The sequence below is a fragment of the Pogoniulus pusillus genome, chromosome 1 (genome assembly GCF_015220805.1).
Source record: "Pogoniulus pusillus isolate bPogPus1 chromosome 1, bPogPus1.pri, whole genome shotgun sequence".
Lineage (NCBI taxonomy): Eukaryota > Metazoa > Chordata > Aves > Piciformes > Lybiidae > Pogoniulus > Pogoniulus pusillus.
Window position 1 is genome coordinate 4968120 of NC_087264.1, and position 23122 is coordinate 4991241.

Below are 23122 nucleotides of genomic sequence, written 5' to 3' on the forward strand. Positions count from 1 at the left end.
TCTGTACAGAATCCATAGCTTATTTTTTTTCTTCATGCCATGTTGTATCACATTCCAAAGCACAAATTTTCCATCACTTTTTGTTTCTTATTGTTTGATCTGAGAGGTGTCTTAAACAGTGTGCCTAGGACAGTGAAAAAGTAAATCAGCCAGATTGGTTTGTAATGCAGAGACACTATTTAAGCCTCCCTCCTGATTTAATTCTCCACTTCTCTCATCTAAAACCACACAGCACATGAATGGAAGGAAAGTCAGTTGCTCAGAAATCCATTGCTGTGTAGCCCTTTATATAAACAAAGTTAGAAGGATAAGCAAATGCCTTCCTTCTAATTAGCAGTGTGTTTTGTGGTTCCATACATTCCAAAATGTAATAGGCAGCTAAAGTGCCTAAAATAATCCCAGAGGAGAGAAAAAAACACACTTGTATGCCAGGAAGATAGGGGTGGGAGGGAGAGGAGGCAAGAAAATCCTGGTGTCTTTGTTCTTGGAAGCCTTTTCTATCTCCATTTGGATACTGCCAGCTTCTTTTACACAAACATTACTGCATCCAAGGGGAATTAGGAATCCTTACCCATGACCACAATGTCAGGTCTTGGGTTTGTCAGAAGAAAGCAATGCAGAGGCAAAGCCTTGTACCTGCTGCTTTAATCTTGGTTTTAGCATGTTGATGAATGTCTGCTCGTGCTGGAAGGAGGCTGGCTGGGTGGAATATAGGAAATTTAAAAGTCTTACCTCATAGATGTGAAATGGTTTCTGGATCTGTTAAAAGTGCTGTGTAAGTTCAAAGTAACAGTTGCTGTCTCTGAAGTTACACAAGACCTTCCCTTTTATACCAGTCTTTTATGGAATTATAAGGCACCACTCGGGACAGAGACACATCCCTGAGATGCTGCTGCTCAGGTCGTTTGGAACTGGTCAAGTGGAGCCATTTAACTTCAGTCAGACTTTTTGGGGTCAGTGTACCTTATCACAACATCAGTGGAAAGAAGAAATATGCAACTTTTCACTGCAGAGTTTGTGTGGCACCGTCCCTGGAGGTCTTCAAGGAAAGACTGGATGAGGCACTTAGTGCCATGGTCTAGTTGAGTGGGTAGGGCTGGGTGCTAGGTTGGACTGGATGATCTTGGAGGTCTCTTCCAGCCTGGTTGATTCTATGGTTCTATTGATTCTGTCGCAGCCTTTTTACCCCAGCCTGTGCTCCACCCACTGCAGTCTGTAGGGGTCTGGGCAAATACTGGGAGCACACAATCTCAGGAGCCTGCATGGCTGCACCACTGTGCTTGCATTGCAGTGAGTCTGCAGTTTGGATGTAGCCTGTTCAGATTCATAGAATCAACCAGGTTGGAAGAGACCTCCAAGATCATCCAGTCCAGCCAATCATAGAATCAGTGAAGGTTGGAAGGGACCATAAGGATAATCTAGTTCCAACGCCCCTGCTGTGTCCAGGGACACCCTACCCTAGAGCAGGCTGCCCACAGCCTCAGCCAGCCTGGCCTGAAACACCTCCAGCCATGGGGCCTCAACCATCTCCCTGGGCAACCCATTCCAGCCTCTCACCACTCTCATGCTCAACAGCTTCCTCCTCACATCTGCTCTGAATCTCCCCACCTCCAGCTTTGCTCCATTCCCCCCAGTCCTGGCACTCCCTGATAGCCTCAAAAGTCCCTCCCCAGCTTTTTTTAGGCCCCCTTCAGATCCTGGAAGGCCACAAGAAGGTCACCTCAGAGCCTCCTCTTCTGCATACTGCACAGCCCCAACTCTTTCAGTCTGTGCTCACAGCAGAGCTGCTGCAGCCCTCTGAGCATCCTCCTGGCCCTGCTCTGGACACACTCCAGCCCCTCCACATCCTTCTTGTAATAGGGGCTCCAGAGCTGGATGCAGTACTCCAGGTGGGGTCTCAGCAGAGTGGAGTAGAGGAGGAGAATCACCTCCCTGGCCCTGCTGGCCACACTTCTCCTGATGCAGCCCAGGCTCTGGTTGGCTTTCTGGGCTGCAAGTGCACACTGTTGGCTCCTGTCGAGCTTCTCGTCCACCAGCACCCCCAAGTCCCTCTATCACTCAGCCTTATCCAATCAGAATCAACCAGGTTGGAAGAGACCTCCAAGATCATCTAGTCCAACCTGGCACCCAGCCCTAGCCAATCAACTAGACCATGGCACTAAGTGCCCCATCCTGTCTTTTCTTGCACACCTCCAGGGAACTCTGATGCTTCCATCTAATTCCTTCCCAAATCAAGGCAAACTGAAATCCACTTTATAGGAAAAAGCCTTTACCTAAAGGTCAGAGAGCTATAGGGCAGGAACAAAAACCAGTTGTGGTTTGTGGTTTGTGTCTTTTTCCTTCCCCTCCCCTGTTACTAAGAGGAATGTAATCTGTGTTGCCAAAGCCCATCAACTGAAGCTGTGATTTTGGGAAATGAAAACAAATGAGCTGTGTCATGCAGCTTCACAGCTTCCTTGAGGTGCAGATCTGCTGGTTGGACACAAACCAGTGCAGTTGTTTTGCCAGGCAAAAGTACTTACCTGTTTCTAAGGTTTGCACCCTGGCCCAGTATATAGATGAGGGAGCCAGTGCTTTGAAACTAAGCTTGATAAGCCAGGCATAAAGTCCTAGTATTTAATAGTGAAAATAATTAACTGTTGGAAAGGACTGACCCTAAAGGATGTTCTTGGGCTTTCATGATCAGAAACCTTGAAGTCTGGATTTGAGACCTATTGAAAAATGGTGCATTGGCTGAACTGCTACTCCTTGAGCTTGTTACAGGAGCACAGAATGTCCTGGCCTGCACTGGACATGAGGTCAGATCAGCTCAAGGATGCCCACTTTCTATGTTCTGTATTTCTTCAATGTCATAGTTCTGCCCTCTGGGCCAGCAGAGTGCATTTTGTTCTGACAGTACTGCACAGGAAGCTCCTGCCATGGCTTGGTGGCTTCTGCATGACACATACACCAGTACCCACTGTATAGCTGGCATGCTGTCCAGTTAGCCTCCCCACTGCTAGGCACAGAATCACAGGATCAACCAGGTTGGAAGAGACCTCCAACATCATCCAGCCCAACCTAGCACCCAACCCTATCCAGTCAACTAGACCATAGAATCATAGAATCATAGAATCAACCAGGTTGGAAGAGACCTCCAAGATCATCGAGTCCAACCTGTCACCCAGCCCTAGCCAGTCAACTAGACCATGGCACTGAGTGCCTCATCCAGTCTTTTCTTGAAGACCCCCAGGGACGGTGCCTCCACCACCTCCCTGGGCAGCCCATTCCAATGGGAAATCACTCTCTCTGTGAAAAACTTCTTCCTAACATCCAGCCTATACCTACCCTGGCACAACTTGAGACTGTGTCCCCTTGTTCTATTGCTGGTTACCTGGGAGAAGAGGCCAACCCCCACCTGGCTACAATGTCCCTTCAGGTAGTTGTAGACAGTAATAAGATCACCCCTGAGCCTTCTCTTCTCCATGGCACTAAGTGCCTTATCCAGGCTTTGCTTCAACACCTCCAGGCACAGTGACTCCATCACCTCCCTGGGCAGCCCATTCCAATGCCAATCACTCTCTCTGGCAACAACTTCCTAACAACATCCAGCCTAGGCCTCCCCCACCACGACTTGAGACTGTGTCCCCTTGTTCTGTTGCTGGTTGCCTGTCAGAAGAGCCCAACCCCTGGCTACAGCCTCGCTACAGCCTCCCTTCAGGGAGTTGTAGACAGCAATGAGGTCAGCCCTGAGCCTCCTCTTCTGCAGGCTGCACACCCCCAGCTCCCTCAGCCTCTCCTCACAGAGCTGTGCTCCAGGTCCCTCACCAACATTTTCACCCTTCTCTGGACACATTCCAGTATCTCAACATCTCTCTGACTGAGACTAAATGACCATCATGATCCCTTTTAACCTTTTTAACCTCTGGCACCTTGGAAATGTCACAGAGAGGAAGGCAAATGAAACATCTTCATCCTATCCTGTCAGGAGTCCCCAGACAATGGTGGGCATCTGTAGTGGCACCATTTGGTGGTGGTGAGAAGAGACTTGTGATGAGCCTGGTCCCTTTGTTGGCAGCTTTCTCATGTCTCTTGGCCAAGTCAGCAGAAGTTGCTCTCATTAAAAAAGTGTTAGGAATGCACCAGTGGCAACTCCACTAACAGTGAGCAGCTGTTCTGGCGATGCCCTCCGGAGACGTGGCTCCTGCAATCTGAGCTGCTCCCTTTTTCCACACACAAGTAATTTCCCAAAATATTGATCATGGTTTTGATCTTTGCCTGAAACTGAGTTTTGTTTTCTATGGCTGGAATGGCATTGCTCTGAATTTGGAAAGAAAACCTGAGACTTTTCACTCACCAGATGAGGATGGAAAATGTTGGTGTCTCCTTCTGTGCAGTTGGATTAGAAGCACAAAACTTTACATCTAGGAGTCTTATTTCAATGTTAATCTCTTACACTGGCTCTGCCATGCCCAGGTAAAGGTGGTTATGAAGTGCAATATTTTCTTGGATTATAGTAGTTTGGAAATGGACAACTTCTAGCAGTAGAAAAAGAGTCTGCATTTGTATCTCAAAATATCATGAAGCAGCATTTGAGCTGAATGTTTAACCTTTCTTTTCCTACTTTTGTTTTTTCAAGTGTGTGGTTGCCTGCCTTTAATGTTGCAGCAAGAGTTTGTGGCTCAGAAATAACAGTATGCTAACTAGGAAAGTTGGAGAGACTCATGCCTCACTTGAAAGCTTTATTCACCACATTTTGCCTTCGGGAGGCTGTCACAGAATCATACAATCAGCCAGGTTGGAAGAGACCTCCAACATCATCCAGTCCAACCTAGCACCCAGCCCTGGCCAGTCAACTAGACCATGGCACTAAGTGCCTCAGCCAGGCTTTGCTTCAACACCTTCAGGGATGAAACTCCACCACCTCCCTAGGCAGCCCATTCCAATGCCAATAACTCTCTCTGTGAAGAACTTCCTCCTAACATCCAGCCTAGGCCTCCCCTGGCACAGCTTGAGACTGTGTCCCCTTGTTCTGTTGCTGGTTGCCTGGAAGAAGAGACCAACCCCACCTGGCTACAGCCTCCCTTCAGGTAGTTGTAGACAGCAATGAGCTCTGCCCTGCGCCTCCTCTTCTCCAGCAGGGCTGTGCTCCAGGCCCCTCACCAGCTTCATTGTCCTTCTCTGGACACCTTCCAGCACCTCAACATCTCTCTTGAATTGAGGAGCCCAGAACTGGACACAGCACTCAAGGTGTGGCCTGAGCAGTGCTGAGTACAGGGACAGAATAACCTCCCTTGTCCTACTGGCCACACTGTTCCTGATCCAGGCCAGGATGCCATTGGCTCTCTTAGCCACCTGGGCACACTGCTGGCTCATCTTCAGCTACTATGTACTGTCACTGCACCAATAGTAGCAGTAGCCCCACCAGGCTCCTGAGCAGTGCAGAGAATTTTAGAATCACAGAATTAACCAGGTTGAAAGAGACCTCCAAGCTTATCCAGTCCAACCTAGCACCCAGCCCTGTCCAATCAACTAGAGCATGGCACCAGGTGCCTCAGCCAGGCTTTATTTGAATACCAAGGGACAGTGACCAGAACTGTCCGTTCTTATCACCCACACAGAGCCATTTCAATGGTAAACTTAAGCTGATATTTCTGCAGAGATCAGCCTAGGTCTGTGATAGTAGTTCTCAACAATTTTCTTAGCTATTTTCTCCAGCTCTCTAAGCAAAAATATCTATGTTCCAAATTCAGAAAGGTCATTGTCCTCACCCACAGATTTAATGAACAGCTTTCCCCTTCTGCTGAGTTTGTAGGTGGTGGCTTTTGGGTTGGTTTTTGTTTTGGGTTGGGTTTTTTTGTTCATGTGTCTGAGTTAATTTTAACCCACTCTCCTTCATGAGAAGCCTTTAGTTTCTCCTTGAGGGAGCAGACTCTTAGATGAGTGGCCCCAGGGAAGTGAAGCTCAGTAAGTGATCACCAGTGGGAGCCAGGGTTATAGGAGACATTACACCGTGGAAAGCTTCCGATCTCCTGTTGCAGACAAAATGTCTACACAAACAATAGCACTACTCTCCTAAATTCCTGCCTTTTGCAGATGTGGAGCTCAAATTCTACAGGGGTAGCCAAGCTGGTTTTGGGGAGGGGAGCTCACAGTGCTGTCTTTTTGCTGCTGCTGCTAATTTTTGTGAGCACCATAGAATATAGTAGAAAATCGAAACTGTGTGAAAGATCAACAAATTGGTGTAGAATGTCACGCAGCAACATCTGTTAACTTTGGCTCTATCTCATATCCTTTTGACCCCCCCACCCCCTTTCCAGCCACTAGTCTCCTGTTTTGTGAGAGCTCAGAGTGATAGGGACTTGGAAGGGGGGAGGCAAGGGAGGTGGTGGAAGTGTCTAACTGTTTCTCAGTGTTCTGAAGGGCTTGCAAAAGTACCATCTGGGATGGAAGTTTTACCTTTGCATGTTTCTGTATTTTTAGTTATGAAACAAGGGGGAATTTGCTGAATGAATTAATTGTGTTGTGCTGTAAAAGCCTATCTGGAGAGTCATTATAGATGGGAGCTTACAGGGCCTGCAGAGGAAAATGAAAGTGGCTTCCCTTTCTAATTAGGGCTTTCAGGAAATCATTGATTGCAGAATCAAGTAGGGTTGCTTGGAGACATTTGCTTGATATTATTCTGATAAATGGAAGTTTTACCTAGTAATGATTTTACTAGTGACCCTGGAAGCAGCTGCACACTCTAACAGTAAGCCTACCTTTAATAAAGCTTCCCCCTATCCTACCTTGTCTGAATAAGTTATAACTAATGGAATGGAAACTTAATGTCTTATTGAAGATGGAGGTGGTGGAGTTGCCATCCCTGGAGGTGTTCAAGAAGAGACAGGATGGGGCACTTAGTGCCATGGTCTGGTTGATTGGCTAGGGCTGGGTGCTAGGTTGGACTGGGTGATGTTGGAGGTCTCTTCCAACCTGGTTGATTCTATGATTTTAATGACAGACTACTTCCAAACTGTAGATCTCAGTAAAAACAATAAATCCTGAGGAAATGAGTGATGAAGCAAACAGTATGTTCACAGCAGGATGGTCTTTGTCTGGACCAGGTTAGTGAGAGGAGCTTCTTTCTGTGTGGCATTTCACAGAATCATAGAATCAGTCAGGCTTGGAAGGGACCACAAGGATCAGCCAGTTCCAACCACCCTGCTATGAGCAGGGATACCCCACCCTAGTTCAGGCTGCCCACAGCCTCATCCAGCTTGGCCTTAAACACCTCCAGGGGTAGAGCCTCAACCACCTCCCTGGGCAACCCAGTCCAGCCTCTCACCACTCTCAAGCTCAACAACTTCCTCCTCATCTCCAGGCTGAATCTCCCCACCTCCAGCTTTGCTCCATTCTCCCCAGTCCTGGCACTCCCTGACAGCCTAAAAAGTCCCTCCCCAGTTTTTTTGGAGGCCCTCTTCAGATACTGAAAGGCCACAATGAAGTCACCTGGGAGCCTTCTCTTCTACATACTGCACAGCCCCAACTCTTTCAGTCTGTGCTCACAGCAGAGCTGCTGCAGCCCTCTGAGCATCCTCATGGCCCTTCTCTGGACATGCTCCAGCATCTCCACATCCTTCTTGTAATGAGGGCTCCAGAACTGGAGAACTTCTAAAAGAAGAAAAGTGGAAACCTTAACTCTTTTATTTTTTTAACAGGGTCAGCATATTTCATTGGCTCCCATGCAGAAGATAGAAGAAGCTTTGTATGAGTATCAGCCTCTGCAAGTGGAGACATTTGGACCACCAGTTCCAGAGCTTGAAATGCTGGGGAGATTGGGGTGAGTAACAATGAGTTTTAATTCCTGTTCTGTGCCATCGTAGCTGGGACTGTTACCATCTTTATTTTGCCAGCATGTATGGGTTTTCTGCTGTTTGGGATTCTTTTGTTTTAAAGATCTGAAAACCTTCCTGCCTAACCAGCATTTTGTTTGGGTGGAAAAGCTGAAATTTTTCATTCTGTAGCCTTTATAGACCTATTGAGAGCTGGACTGGATCGCATTAGTGTTTTTAAGGTTGTCCTTGGCAGTCACTCTGAAGTAGCTGTTCATTTTCAGTTGCACAGTATTAAAAAAATAAATAAATAAAAAGCTGAGCCTTAATTTGCCCAGCTCTAAGCCAGTAAAAATATTAAGATTGGGCTTTTTGCCATGTAAAAGGGTAGATTTACTTGTCGACTGCTGTCCGCAGGCAAACTGCGTTTGGGAGAAATGAAGCATAGAGCTCGGCTTTGTCAAATAATATAATGCAGGGTTGGTCCAGCAGCTTGGCAGCATCGTGGTGTGCAGCCATGTTTGGAAGGGAGGTGGGAATTCTGTGCCTGGGTAATGTAGACTGAGAAGTCCAAAAGTGATGTGCCTCCAGTCTAGAGAAGTGTTTTGTAGCTGCAATTCCTCTTGAAAACGTAGAATCATAAAATCAGACAGGTTGGAAGAGACCTCCAACATCATCCAGTCCAACCTAGCACCAGCCCTAGCCAGTCAACCAGACCATGGCACTAAGTGCCTCAGCCAGGCTTTGTTTCAACACCTCCAGGCACAGTGACTCCGCCACCTCCCTGGGCAGCCCATTCCAATGCCAATCAGTCACTCTGCCAACAACTTCCTAACAACATCCAGCCTAGACCTGCCCAGGCACAGCTTGAGACTGTGTCCCCTTGTTCTGTTGCTGCTTGCCTGGCAGAAGAGACCAACCCCACCTGGCTACAGCCTCCCTTCAGGTAGTTGTAGCCAGCAATGAGGTCAACCCTGAGCCTCCACTTCTGCAGGCTGCACACCCCCAGCTCCCTCAGCCTCTCCTCACAGGGCTGTGCTCCAGCTTTGTTGCCCTTCACTGGACATGTTCCAGTATCTCAACATCTCTCTTGAATTGAGGAGCCCAGAACTGGACACAGCACTCAAGGTGTGGCCTGAGCAGTGCTGAGTACCAGGGCAAAAATAACCTCCCTTGTCCTACTGGCCACACTGCTCCTGATACAGGCCAGGATGCTATTGGCTCTCTTGCAGCTATTGGGATTGTGAATGTCACCCTGATCATCATGACCCAACTTTGAAGGTCATTTTCACTTAAGAGGGACTGGACTACTTCATGGTAGTATGAATGTTCAAAAAGGATGAGTGTTGATTCCTGCACCTAAAGAGAAATAAGCTCTTGTACAGATTAGGAGTTGACTTGCTGGAAGGCAGCTCTGTGGAGAAAGATGTGAGAGTGTGGATGGACAACATGTTCACCATCAAGCAGCATTGTACCAAAAGGCCAATGTTATTCTGGTGTGTGTTGAGAAAGGCATGGCCAGCAGCTTAAGGGAGATTCTTCTCTCCCTGTGCTTTCCCCTGTGAGCCCTCATCTGAAGTGTATTGTGCCTAGTTCTGGGCTACCTAGTTCCAGAAGAATGGGATGCTACTGAAGAGAGTTCTACAGAGGGCCACAAGAGTGATGAGGAGATTGGACTAGTGGTGTCCCTCAGGGATCAGTGCTGGGCCCCATCCCCATTAACATCTTCATAGATGACCTGGATGAGGGCATGGAGTCTGTCATCAGCAAGTTTGCAGATGACACCAAGCTGGGGGCAGATGTGGCTGGGTTGGAGGGCAGAAGGGCTCTGCAGCGGGACCTTGACCGCCTGGACAGATGGGCAGAGTCCAGTGGGATGGGGTTCAATAGCTCCAAGTGCAGGGTGCTGCACTTTGGCCACAGCAACCCCATGCAGAGATACAGGTTGGGGTCAGAGTGGCTGGAAAGCAGCCAGACAGAGAGGGATCTGGGGGTGCTGATTGATACCTGCCTGAACATGAGCCAGCAGTGTGCCCAGGTGGCCAAGAGAGCCAGTGGCATCCTGGCCTGCATCAGGAACAGTGTGGCCAGTAGGACAAGGGAGGTGATTCTGCCCCTGTGCTCAGCACTGGTCAGGCCACACCTTGAGTGCTGTGTCCAGTTCTGGGCTCCTCAATTCAAGAGAGATGTTGAGGTGCTGGAAGGTGTCCAGAGAAGGGCAACAAAGCTGGTGAGGGGCCTGGAACACAAACCCTGTGAGGAGAGGCTGAGGGAACTGGGGTTGTTTAGCCTGGAGAAGAGGAGGCTCAAGGCTGACCTCATTGCTGCCTACAACTCCCTGAAGGGAGGCTGTAGCCAGGTGAGGCGTGGCCTCTTCTGCCAGGCAAGCAGCAACAGAACAAGGGGACACAGTCTCAAAGTTGTGGTGGGGGAGGTCTAGGCTGGATGTTGTTAGGAAGTTGTTGTCAGAGAGAGTGATTGGCATTGGAATGGGCTGCCCAGGGAGGTGGTGGAGTCTCTGTGCCTGGAGGTGTTGAAGCAAAGCCTGGCTGAGGCACTTAGTGCCATGGTCTGGTTGACTGGCTAGGGCTGGGGGATAGGTTGGACTGGGTGATGTTGGAGGTCTCTTCCAACCTGTTTGATTCTATGATTCTATGGGAAAACTGAAGCCACAAAGTACTTTAATAGGGAGTTTCAGTGACTAGTGAAATCCAAACAGGAACTCCATTTATTTTACTGGCACAGGAGAAATTGTGTCTCATCCAGCAAATGTAGAGGTAAATAGGTGAGCTTCTTAAAGTCAATAAACCTAACAGTGTTCCAGAAAATCCAAGGCTTTCTGGAATGGATTTGTCTCCATTTTTATTATTTATGTTTTTATTGTCCTGATGCCTGTAATTTTTATTTTTTTAATCTGATACCAAAATTCTCAGACCAAATATTAGTTAGCAGTTTAAACTTGGCCAGTGTCACACTCAGCTTCACCACCTGTTTGGGTGGAGCACAGCTGGTCAGGGACCTCCAGAGGTGGGCAGTTTTTTGCCCCTTCAGCCCAAAGCCTCTTTGCAAATGAAAATGCTTGGGATGGAGAGGGAAGATGACTTGTGGGGGGGGGAGATTCCCTGTCTCTTCACTTGTATAGAATCATAAAATCAGCCAGGTTGGAAGAGACCTCCAAGATCACCCAGTCCAACCTAACACCCAGCCCTATCCAGTCAACCAGACCATGGCACTAAGTGCCTCAGCCAGGCTTTGCTTCAACACCTCCAGGCACAGTGACTCCACCACCTCCCTGGGCAGCCCATTCCAATGCCAATCACTCTCTCTGACAACAGCTTCCTCCTAACATCCAGCCTATATTTCCCCCAGCACAACTTGAGACTGTGTCACCCTGGCGTCCAGATCCAGCAGAAACCTGTCCAATCCATGCCCATCCCATCTAATTGCCTGTGACACTGAAGGCAACCCAGCAACTTTCACAGAAACAGGCAGGGTTGGAAGGGACCACAAGGATTATCTAATTCCAACCCCCCCTGCTATGGCCAAGGACACCCTACCCTAGAGCAGGCTACCCACAGCCTCATCCAGCCTGGCCTCAAACACCTCCAGCCATGGGGCCTCAACCACCTCCCTGGGCAACCCATTCCAGCCTCTCACCACTCTCATGCTCAACAACTTCCTCCTCACATCCAGGCTGAATCTCCTCACCTCCAGCTTTGCTCCATTCCCCCCAGTCCTGTCACTCTCTGAGAGCCTAAAAATCAAACCAAGGTTCTCAAGTGATGCAGTTGTGTTGCAGTGCCTGTGTGTGAGCATGTTTGGAGCAGAGCAGAGCTTTCAAAGAGAGCTCAGTCTTTTCTTGGAGGCACTTCCACACATGTGTCATTTTGCTCCTCCAGGCATGAACAGCCAGGGTTGTTGACCTTAGCTCTGAAGATGCTGAAAGGGTTAAGAACAGCAGGGGTGTTGGGTTGCTGTGGTAGCAAGAGGAGGGTGAGTGGATTGTGCCCACCAGAAGAGTTCTGCCTCCTGAGGTTGTTTGCAATTCCAAAACAAGTAGGCAGCCACTCTGGGTTCCCAGCCGGTGCAGCTCCTATTCCGTGGGGTGCCTGAAATACCTTCAGCCATTCGTGTGTTTGTGTTTCTGGGTTTGCACAAACTCCTATGCATTTCCTGTTGATGATGAATGTTTCACTCCTGTGCCTCAATCCCAGCTTTGGCTTTGCTCAGGCAGCTGCATGCAGCTGCCTGGGTGTGGGAGAAAAGCTGGGCACAATGTTATCTGCTCCTCCTATAAGGTTTTACTTTCCTCTCCGTTTGGACTCCTATAAGAGCAGGTTAAACCTAAGTGTATTTAGTGGTTGGAGGTTGTTTTGTTGTTGTTTGCTGAGGTGTTTTTTTGTTTCCTTTTTATTTTGGGAGGGTTGTTGTGTTAGTTTGAGCCTAGCTGGGATGTTTTAGTGAGAGGAATTAGATGATAGGATGTGAAAAGCAAACAATGGTGATGTCTGCTGCACTCATAGGCTTGCTGAGATGGATAAGAACAAGAACACAAACACAGATAACAGAGTTGCTGTGTGTCTCTGGCTGCCTGCACTTTTCTCCCTAATCTGTGTCAGACTAATCCTTCTGCTTCCTAACTTCCCTGGCCAATTCTCCAAACTCACCTTGAATGTAAGGCAAAGCCTGGGGTAAGGTAGAGGGGTGGAAAGGAGGTGGAAGGGTGATTGGGAGCCCCTCCTGAGGACCCTGGTTTCTGGGAGGGTTGTTGTGTTTCTGGCTCTGGCTGCCTCCCTTCTCTCCCTAACTTACTATCTGTGTAACTAATCCCTCTGCTTCCTAACCCCCCCTGGCCCATTCTCCAGACTCACCTTGAACGCAAGGCAAAGTCTGGGGTAAGGTAGAGTGGTAAGGAGGTGGAAGAGTGGTTGGGAGCCCCTGCTGGGGACTCTGCTTTCTGGGAGGGCTGCTGTGTATTAGCTTTTTACCTTGTCTATGTCTGTCTGTAGCTGTAGATATTGTAACTACCTGCTTGGATATTGTGCTAAGCTGTAAATATAAAGCTTCATTCATTCGATTTCCAGCTCAGCTAAGTCTAGTCCGGGTGATTTTTCTTAAGTGTTGGGGGCAGGGGGTCAGGTAACACCCAGACCATCACATCTTTACAGAGAAATTTATGATTCTACATCTGCCCACTGATCTTCTGTGTGGATTTTGTGTGTTTTGGAAAAAAACAGTAACAACCAAGGTAATTTGTATGCAAACTGCTCTTAGCAATTTGTTTTCAGCTTCTCTTGGGGCTGTAAATGTTCTTTTTGTGTGTGTTCTGCAGAAAACTACCTGAGGGGTGGCTGTAGCCAGGAGGAGGTTGCTCTCTTCTCTCAGGTGGCCAGCACCAGAATGAGAGGACACAGCCTCAAGCTGCGCCAGGGGAGATTTAGTCTGGAGGTGAGGAGAAAGTTCTTCACTGAGAGAGTCATTGGACACTGGAATGGGCTGCCCGGGGAGGTGGTGGAGTCGCCGTCCCTGGAGCTGTTCAAGGCAGGATTGGACGTGGCACTTGGTGCCATGGTCTGGCCTTGAGCTCTGTGCTAAAGGGTTGGACTTGATGGTCTATGAGGTCTCTTCCAACCCTGATGATACTGTGATACTGTGAAAAACATTAACATCCTTACGATGCATGCTTTGCTATGGTGTTGGAAGTTTAAGAATAATGAAAATGTTGAAGAAATAGGTTTTTTTTTTTTCTCTCCAACATAAATGGCTGTGCTCAGATTTGGGCTCCCCAGTATAAGAGGGAGTCCAGTGGAGGGCTACGAGGATGATTAGAGGACTGGAGGGCATGGCTTATGAGGAGAGGCTGAGGGACCTGGGGCTGCTTAGTCTGGAGAAGAGAAGACTGAGAGGGGATTTGATCAATGTTTAAGTATCTGAAGGCTGGGCAGGAGGGGTGGGACAGGCTCTGCTCACTGCTCCCTGGGATAGGACAAGGAGCAGTGGGTGTACGTTGCAGCACAGGAGGTTCCACCTCAACACAATGGGGAGCTTCTTTACTGTAGGGGTCTGAGAGCACTGGCACAGGCTCCCCAGAATGGTTGTGGAGTCTGCTTCTGTGGAGCCTTTCAAGGCCTGTCTGGATGTGTTCCTCTGTGATCTGTGTTAGATAGCATTGTCCTGCTCTGGCAGGGGGTTTGGACTCGATGATCTCCTTACGTGCCTTCCAACCCCTACCATCCTGTGAGCCTGTGATTGGTATAATGTATAAGGGTTTGTGTTCTGCAGCCTCCCCTTCCTCTTTTCTTTAATTGAGGAAGATTTCCTGGAAATAATGAAATCCAATGCAGGCAATAATCCTGGATTACATGGCTTTCTGGAAGCAACATTTATTACACTAATGTGTGGAGAGTATTTAACCTCGTGGTAGCAAGAGTGAAGATCTCTTTGCCTCTGATAGATATTCCCTTGCCTGTATGGCTGTGGGGTAACTGCAGGGAAGTCTCAGTGACTGATAGTCCCAAGAGTACACACTGAACGTGCCAGGCTGCTGATGGTTTGATCTGGGTGGTAAAGGTAAATTTGGATGTTCAGGCTATGAGGAACAGCTCCTGTCTGTCTCAGCTGTCACAGGGAGACGTGACTTGAAGAGGGGGAGAAGACACGTATAAGAGCATCTCCCAGCCTGTGGTGTGCTTGGAGAAGTGTGGGGTCTTGGATTACTGTAATGTACCCATCCTGGAGACATGCTTTACAGCTGCCTGTCTGTCTGTGATAACTTACAGTCCTAGGTCTGTGTGACTTGCTCACCACTCTAAATCACTAAAGTTTTTGTGATGTGTGCTGGCAAATTGTAGATTTCTGGATGGGGTTGAAGACATCCTGCTGATAGGACTCATGTTTAGAGAGCTGTCTTATCAAAGGCCCTACTGACACTACTGCCATCACCTGAAACAGGTCGGTGTAGTTTGAGTAAAGTATAGATCTGCCAAAGTCATAGAATCAAGCAGGTTGGAAGAGACCTCCAACATCATCCAGTCCAACCTAGCACCCAGCCCTAGCCAGTTAACCAGACCATGGCACTAAGTGCCTCAGCCAGGCTTTGCTTCAACACCTCCAGGGATGGTGCCTCCACCACCTCCCTGGGCAGCCCATTCCAATGCCAATCACTCTCTCTGCCAACAACTTCCTCTTAACATCCAGCCTAGGCCTCCCCTGGCACAGCTTGAGACTGTGTCCCCTTGTTCTGTTGCTGCTTGCCTGGCAGAAGAGACCAACCCCACCTGGCTACAGCCTCCCTTCAGGTAGTTGTAGACAGCAATGAGGTCTGTCCTGAGCCTCCTCTTCTCCAGCCTAAACACCCCCAGCTCCCTCAGCCTCTCCTCATAGGGTTTGTGTTCCAGGCCCCTCACAGAAGCTTTGTTGCCCTTCTCTGGACATCTTCCAGCACCTCAACATCTCTCTTGAATTGAGGAGCCCAGAACTGGACACAGCACTCAAGGTGTGGCCTGAGCAGTGCTGAGTACAGGGGCAGAATAACCTCCCTTGTCCTACTGACCACACTGTTCCTGATGCAGGCCAGGATGCCATTGGCTCTCTTGCCCACCTGGGCACACTGCTGGCTCATTTTCAGCCTACTATCTATGACAAATTCAAAGGAGAAGGTTGAGTGTCCAATCTGCTGCAGCTTTCTTAGTGTTTTGATTTTTAACCTTCATTTCAAGTGGAAAATGTCTGCATATTTCTTTGTTGTACAGTGTTGTAGTGTAATTTGAAACACATGTAGAGTTCTGGCACTTCATCCTGAAATGACTCTTGGAACATCTTTGCTGTCAGACAGAGTGATTTTAGTTTTCTTCATATAGTGAGGCAGTAGTAAGGATGCTCCCCAGCCTGTTCTTAAGCTGTTGTTGATCTGGTCCTTGACTGGATTAGTTTTTGCTGAAACCCTTTCAGTGTCTGCCTTGGGTTCAAGACAGTGAAATAACCAAGTAACTGAATTGTGAAATTCCTGGGTAGGAATAATCAACTGCACCAGGACAGGCTGGGAGGTGATCTGCTGGAGAGCAGCTCTATGGAGAGGGACCTGGGGGTCCTGGTGGATAACAAATTAACCACAGCACAGCAATGTGCCCTTGTGGCCAAGAAGGCCAATGGGATCTTGAGGTGTATTAAGAAGAGTGTGTCCAGCAGATCAAGGGAGGTTCTCCTCCCTTCTACTCTACCATGGTGAGACCTCATCTTGAATACTGTGTTCAGTTTTGGGCTCCCCAGTTGAAGAGGGACAGGGATCTGCTGGAGAGAGTCCAGCAGAGGGCTATGAGGATGCTGAGGGGACAGGAGGGCATGGCTGAGGAGGAGAGGCTGAGGGACCTGGGGCTGTTTAGTCTGGAGAAGAGAAGACTGAGAGGGGATTTGATAAATGTTTATAAGTATCTGAGGGCTGGCCAGAAGTGGGGGACAGGCTCTGCTCACTGCTCCCTGGGATAGGACAAGGAGCAATGGGTGTAAATTGCAGCACAAGAGGTTCCACCTCAACACAAGGGGGAACTTAGTTACTGTAAGGGTCACAGAGCACTGGAACAGGCTCCCCAGAGAGATTGTGAAGTCTCCTTCTCTGGAGACTTTCAAGGCCTATCTGGATGTGTGCCTCTGTGATCTGTGCTAGACTGTGTGGTCCTGCTCTGGCAGGGGGGTTGGACCCCATGATCTCTTTGGGTCCTTTCCCACCCCTAATATTCTGTGAGCCTGTGAATGGGTGACAAAGCTGCTGGGCTTTAAAAGATGGCAGCAGGTATTTTGACATCTGCTTTCTTTGTCACTGGCATATGCAGGTGTTTAATGAATTGTAGACTCAAAGAGCATTATGGCTTGGAAAGGACCTTGAAGCATCATCTAGTCCAACCCCCTGGCAGAGCAGGATCACCTGGAACAGTACATACAGGAACACATCTGGGCAAGTTTTGAATGTCTACAGGGAAGGAGACTCCACAGTGTCCCTGGGCAGCCTGTCCCAGTGTTTGGTCACCCTCACAGGGAAAAAGTTTTTCCTTATTTCATATTGCTTAGTTTATGGTAATGTGGCATCTCCTATGCTCTAGCTTACACCCATTGCTGCTTGCCCTATTATTTGGCATCACTGAAAAGAGCCTGGCTCCGTCCTCCTGACACTAGCCCTTCACATATTTATAAACAGTAATGAGGTCAAATGACCTCTTGGAAAAGGAGAAAAGCCACAAATTGAAGGGCTGATTTGATCTGCTTTGGCCCACTGAGTTTGAACACTGGATTCATTCTGCTCTGTTGAATAGAATACAGTTTCTTAATAAGCTCAGTAGTCAGAGTCAAAAGATTGAGTATGAGCAAGAAAAGCTTGTCCTGCTTTGGAGAGAGTGTAGAGGGCTGCAGTCCTTGCAGGAATTCTGGTTACTAAGGCATATGGTCTGCATTTCCCAGTGTCTCCTGTTGCAGGGTCTGATTTTTCCTAGAAAGATTTCTGTCAGCTGAGAGGCATTTTGATTCCAGCACCTAATGAATGAGAGCTGGCAGGTAAGAAGTGATTATTGCTTTAAAAACACAGCCATATTTTCAGGTAGGCTTTTAAAGTAAGGTATATTTTGTTCACTTTATCATGAGCAATTAACTAAAACCCTATGAATGACAGTGCTGCAGGGATATATCCATGGAGAGGACTTGCATGGAGATAATCAAGCTGAGGCTTGACAGGGCTCTGGGCAACCTCATCTAATGGAGGATGTCCCTGCTCACTGCAGGGGAGTTGGACAAGGTGACTTTTGGATGTCCCTTCCAACCCAGACTATTCTATGTTTTGTCTTCCTGTGGAGGGGTGGGCAGAGGCCAATGGGATGAGATTTAACAAGGCCAAGTGCAGGGTTCTACACTATGGCCACAACAACCCCAAGCAGCACTACAGGCTGGGGACAGAGTGGCTGAGAGCAGCCATGAAGAAAGGGACCTGGGGGTGCTTGTAGAGAGTAGCTGAACATGAGCCATCAGAGTGCCCAGGTGGCCAAGAGAGCCATTAGCATCCTGGGCTGGCTCAGGAGCAGTGTGGCCAGTAGGACAAAGGAGGTTCTTCTGCCCCTGTACTCAGCACTGCTCAGGCCACACCTTGAGTGCTGAGTCCAGTTCTGGGCTCCTCAATTCAAGAGAGATGTTGAGGTGCTGGAAGGTGTCCAGAGAAGGGCAACAAAGCTGGTGAGGGGCCTGGAGCACAGCCCTGTGAGGAGAGGCTGAGGGAGCTGGGGGTGTTTAGGCTGGAGAAGAGGAGGCTCAGGGGTGACCTCATTGCTGCCTACAACTGCCTGAAGGGAGGCTGTAGCCAGGTGGGGTTGGTCTCTTCTGCCAGGCAAGCACAAGGGGACACAGTCTCAAGTTGTGCCGTGGGAGGTCTAGGCTGGATGTTGTTAGGAAGTTGTTGTCAGAGAGAGTGATTGGCATTGGAATGGGCTGCCCAGGGAGGTGGTGGAGTCACTGTGCCTGGAGGTGTTGAAGCAAAGCCTGGCTGAGGCACTTAGTGCCATGGTCTGGTTGACAGGCTAGGGCTGGGTGACAGATTGGACTGGGTGATCCTGGAGGTATCTTCCAACCTGGTTGCTTGTGTGTTTCTGTGATTTGCTAGGGCTGGGTGCTAGGTTGGACTGGATGATCTTGGAGGTCTCTTTCAACCTGGTTGCTTCTGTGTTTCTGTGATACTTGTGGGGAACAGTGGGTATGGCCAAGTGTTCTTTTTCAAGAGCATGTGAAACAAAGAAACCAAACTGTGTGCAAACCATTTTACTTTTGTTTAACATAGAAACTGCTTTGCATTGCTTTAGCCAAGCACAGGAATCCTTGCAAGCCTCATCCCAGCATTTTGGAAGGAAGCACATTCAATATAGAAAAGGTAGATTAGCACCAGTTATTCCAACTGGATGGAAATCAAGGAGAGAAACACAGCCTCTAGTAAGCCTGAAATCTCACTGTTTAAGAAATCAGCTTTCTGGCAGAAGTGCCTCTGAACATTTCAAACGACACCCTGTAGTATATGGTGTTTTGCATGGAGCTCCTCTGTCAAGGTCATTAGCAACTGAATATATTAAAAGTAGACTGCTTATGAAACAGAGAGCTTTGCTTCCTGCCCTCCCACCTGTGGGTAGAGTGTGCATTCTGTAACTGTATAAGGTCTCAGGAGGGTTATAAAAGCAGAGAATATGGAAAATCTATAAAGACACAAAGAGAGGAGCCTGCATGCAGCGTGTAGTTTCTTATCCATGAAGTTGGCTGTAGTTGTGTATGTCCCACTGAATTAACCTCAAACGCTGGCTGTGACAGCAGAATGTCCACAGTGATTGTTTGTGTTGGCGTTTGGCTTTCCAATTAACTCATGGATCTAACATGAGCTCTCTCTGCTTGGTCTGGTAATGTTTTTTTCACTGTTTTTTTGGTGCAATCATGGTAAAAATATGTTTCTGCTCGAAGCAGTTGTCAAACAAGCTTCTTTCATCGACAGTCAGACACAGGGCAGCTGAGTAAGGCTGTTTAGTCTGGAATAAATACTCCAGAGATTACAAGGTTGCTGTAGGAAATGTAATTATCCCATTTATTCCAGAAGAGTCTTTTTTTTTGTAGCGTGGGCTTGCAGAACACTAAAGCAGGAGTTTAGTAAAACACGTAAAAGATCATAGACTCATAGAATCAACCAGGTTGGAAGAGACCTCCAAGATCATCCAGGCCAACCTAGCACCCAGCCCTAGCCAATCAACCAGACCATGGCACTAAGTGCCTCAGCCAGGCTTTTCTTGAAGACCCCCAGGGACGGTGCCTCCACCACCTCCCTGGGCAGCCCATTCCAATGCCAATCACTCTCTCTGTGAAGAACTTCTTCCTAACATCCAGCCTAGACCTACCCTGGCACAACTTGAGACTGTGTCCCCTTGTTCTGTTGCTGGTTGCCTGGGAGAAGAGGCCACCCCCCCACCTGGCTACAATGCCCCTTCAGGTAGTTGTAGACAGTAATAAGATCACCCCTGAGCCTCCTCTTCTGCAGGCTAAACAGGCCCAGCTCCCTCAACCTCTCCTCATAGGATTTGTGCTCCAGGCCCCTCACCAGCTTTGTTGCCCTTCTCTGGACACCTTCCAGCACCTCAACATCTCTCTTGAATTGAGGGGCCCAGAACTGGACACAGCACTCAAGGTGTGGCCTGAGCAGTGCTGAGTACAGGGGCAGAATGACCTCCCTTGTCCTACTGACCACACTGCTCCTGATGCAGGCCAGGATGCCATTGGCTCTTGGCTACCTGGGCACACTGCTGGCTCATCTTCAGCTACTCTCTACCAGTACCCTCAGGTCCCTTTCTGCCTGGCTGCTCTCAGCCACTCTGTCCCCAGCCTGTAGTGCTGCTTGGGGTTGTTGTGGCCAAAGTGCAGAACCCTGCCCTTGGCCTTGTTCAATCTCATCCCATTGGCCTCTGCCCACCCATCCATCCTGCCCAGGTCCCTCTGCAGGGCTCTCCTACCTTCCAACAGATCCACACCTTTATGTAACTCGTATTAAATCTTTATGTAACTGGTATTAAATGTAAAAACATAAATCCTTTTCAGTGGGAGAGGAGAAAAGGAGATGGTTTTCATTTGGCATAATTTCCTGTGAGCCCTAGCTCTAAACAAGGCCTGTATTTACACAAGACAATGCAGTTTTACATGTCCTGGTGTATCCAGCACATTCTAAGATTGTTTAGCCAGCTCTGGCTATTAAATCCCTTCACAATAAATGTGTTTAATAAAAGTAGATGAAGTTGGAAATAATTTTTGAATAATTTTACAGTAGAAACACCAGGTAAATCAACTCCAGTGCAGTAATAAATGTCACAAAAAAAACCCAATTAATTATGCCTGCTTGCCACTGCAAAATCAATTGTGTGACTGTTCTTCTAAAACTGACTTTTGCATTACTAAGTCCTAAACACAACACTTCTGTAACTTGTCAGAATCAGGTTTTGGTTAATAGATATTTTCAGTGATGTAATGGGAACTTCTGGCATGGAGTCAGATTATAATGGACTGTGATTAATGTTTTAATAAGTACTTTTCTTCTACTTATGATGCAGCAGCGAAATGGTTTCCTTCTTGCATTGATAGAACAGCAGGTGTGCATACAGACTTCTTTTTTTCTTCCAGTAGGAATAAGTTTTTTAGTTCTTCTGCTTGAAAGTATCTAATTGTAGAATCATAGAATAGAATCATGGAATCAACCAGGTTGGAAGAGACCTGCAAACTCATCCAGGCCAACCTAGCACCCAGCCCTATCCAGTCAAACAGACCATGGCACTAAGTGCCTCAGCCAGGCTTTGCTTGGAAACTTCCAGGGATGGTGACTCCACCTCCCTGGGCAGCCCATTCCAGTGCCAATCACTCTCTCTGCCAACAATTTCCTCCTAACATCCAGCCTAGACCTCCTCTGCCACAACTTGAGACTGTGTCCTCTTGTTCTGTTGCTGCTTGCCTGGCAGAAGAGACCAAACCCACCTGGCTACAGCCTCCCTTCAGGGAGTTGTAGACAGCAATGAGGTCTGCCCTGAGCCTCCTCTTCTGCAGGCTGCACACCCCCAGCTCCCTCAGCCTCTCTTCACAGGGCTGTGCTCCAGGCCCCTCACAGAAGCTTTGTTGCCCTTCTCTGGACACCTTCCAGCACCTCAACATCTCTCTTGAATTGAGGAGCCCAGAACTGGACACAGCACTCAAGAGCGACTAAGTGGACAGCCACCAATCAATATTAGTAAGGCACTAAGAGCAGAGATAATATGCTCAACTTAAGCAGAATCGGAAAGAAAGACCACCTCTACATAGGGCATAAGGCAGTTGACAAGCTAGAGGGCAGGGATAACATCCAGAGGGACCTGGACAGGCTGGAGAGGTGAGTCCAGGCCAACCTCATAACATTCAACAAGGCCAAGTGTAAGGTCCTACATCTGGGTCAATGCAATCCCAAGCACAGCTTCAGGCTGGGAGACAAATGGCTGAGAGCAGCCCTGAGGAAAAGGACCTGGGGGTCTGGGGTGATGAAAAGCTCAACATGAGCCTGCAGTGTGAGTGCAGCCCAGACAGCAACTGTGTGCTGGGCTGCAGCAAGAGCAGTGTGGGCAGCAGGGCAAGGGAGGGGATTCTGCCCCTTGGCTCTGCTCTCCTCAGACTCCACCTGGAGTCCTGTGTGCAGCTCTGGAGCCCCAACACAAGAGGGACATGGAACTGTGGGAACAAGTCAGAGGGTTGGAGCAGCTCTGCTCTGAGGAAAAGCTCCAAGAATTGAGGTTCTTCAGCCTGGAGAAGAGAAGGCTTTGGTGAGACCTTATAGTGGCCTTCCAGTATCTGAAGGGGGCCTACAGGAAGGCTGGGGAGGGACTATTGGCAAGGTCTTGTAATGACAGGATGAGGGGTAATGGGTTTCAACTGGCAGAGGGGAGATTCAAACTAGATGTAAGGAAAAGAGTTCTTTACAGAGAGGGTGGTGAGACACTGAAACAGGTTGCCCAAGGAGCTTGTGGATGCTCTCTCCACGGAGGTATTTAAGGCCAGGTTGGATGAGGTCTTGGGCAACCTGTTCTAGTGGGAGGTGTCCCTGCCTATGGCAGGGGGTTGGAACTGGATGACTTTTGAGATCCCTACCAACCTAAACCATTCTATGATTCTATTCTATGATTCTAAGCAAATAAACCAAACCTTGCCACAAATCTGGATTGGTGAGTCATGAAAAAGAGTGACTAGACTTTTTTTCCCCCCCTTTCCCCTTTTTCCTTCTTGGGAGAAGCACTTAAAACATAGAAAAACACAGCCACTTCCAGTACAAAAGCAATCAAGCATGTGGCCAGTGTATTACATCAACTTCAATAAATCCAACCTGCTAATATTTTCAACACTGTACTTTGTTCTTGCACACTTTTGAATTACACTGTTTAAAACATATTCTTTCACTGAAGCAAATATCAATATATCAAAACCTATTTTTTTACACTAAGGAGTTTCCTCTTTTGCAAAGGAATTATTTTAAGTACTGGAAAGGTTTCCATGGCAGCCTCCACTTCCAAATGACAAATATCACCAAGAGCTGGATGTAAAACAAACAAACTGAAAGCTTCAAATCAGCAGCATTTGACTCAAGGAAAAACATTACCAAAACGTGGCTGGAGAGCAGCCAGGCAGAAAGGGACCTGGGGGTACTGGTAGGTAGTAGCTGAACATGAGCCAGCAGTGTGCCCAGGTGGACAAGAGAGTCAATGGCATCCTGGCCTGGCTCAGGAACAGTGTGGCCAGTAGGACAAGGGAGGTTATTCTGCCCC

General features: G+C 48.2%; 1 protein-coding gene across 1 annotated transcript in view; it reads left to right on the forward strand.

Annotated features, from left to right (window-relative positions):
- Positions 1-23122, forward strand: part of MNAT1 (MNAT1 component of CDK activating kinase) — a 191244-nt gene that overhangs the window by 122006 nt on the left and 46116 nt on the right. Inside the window, exon 7 of the mRNA XM_064154531.1 lies at positions 7680-7801. Within this exon, the coding sequence (XP_064010601.1) occupies positions 7680-7801 (122 nt within the window). The remainder of the gene's footprint in view (positions 1-7679; positions 7802-23122) is intronic.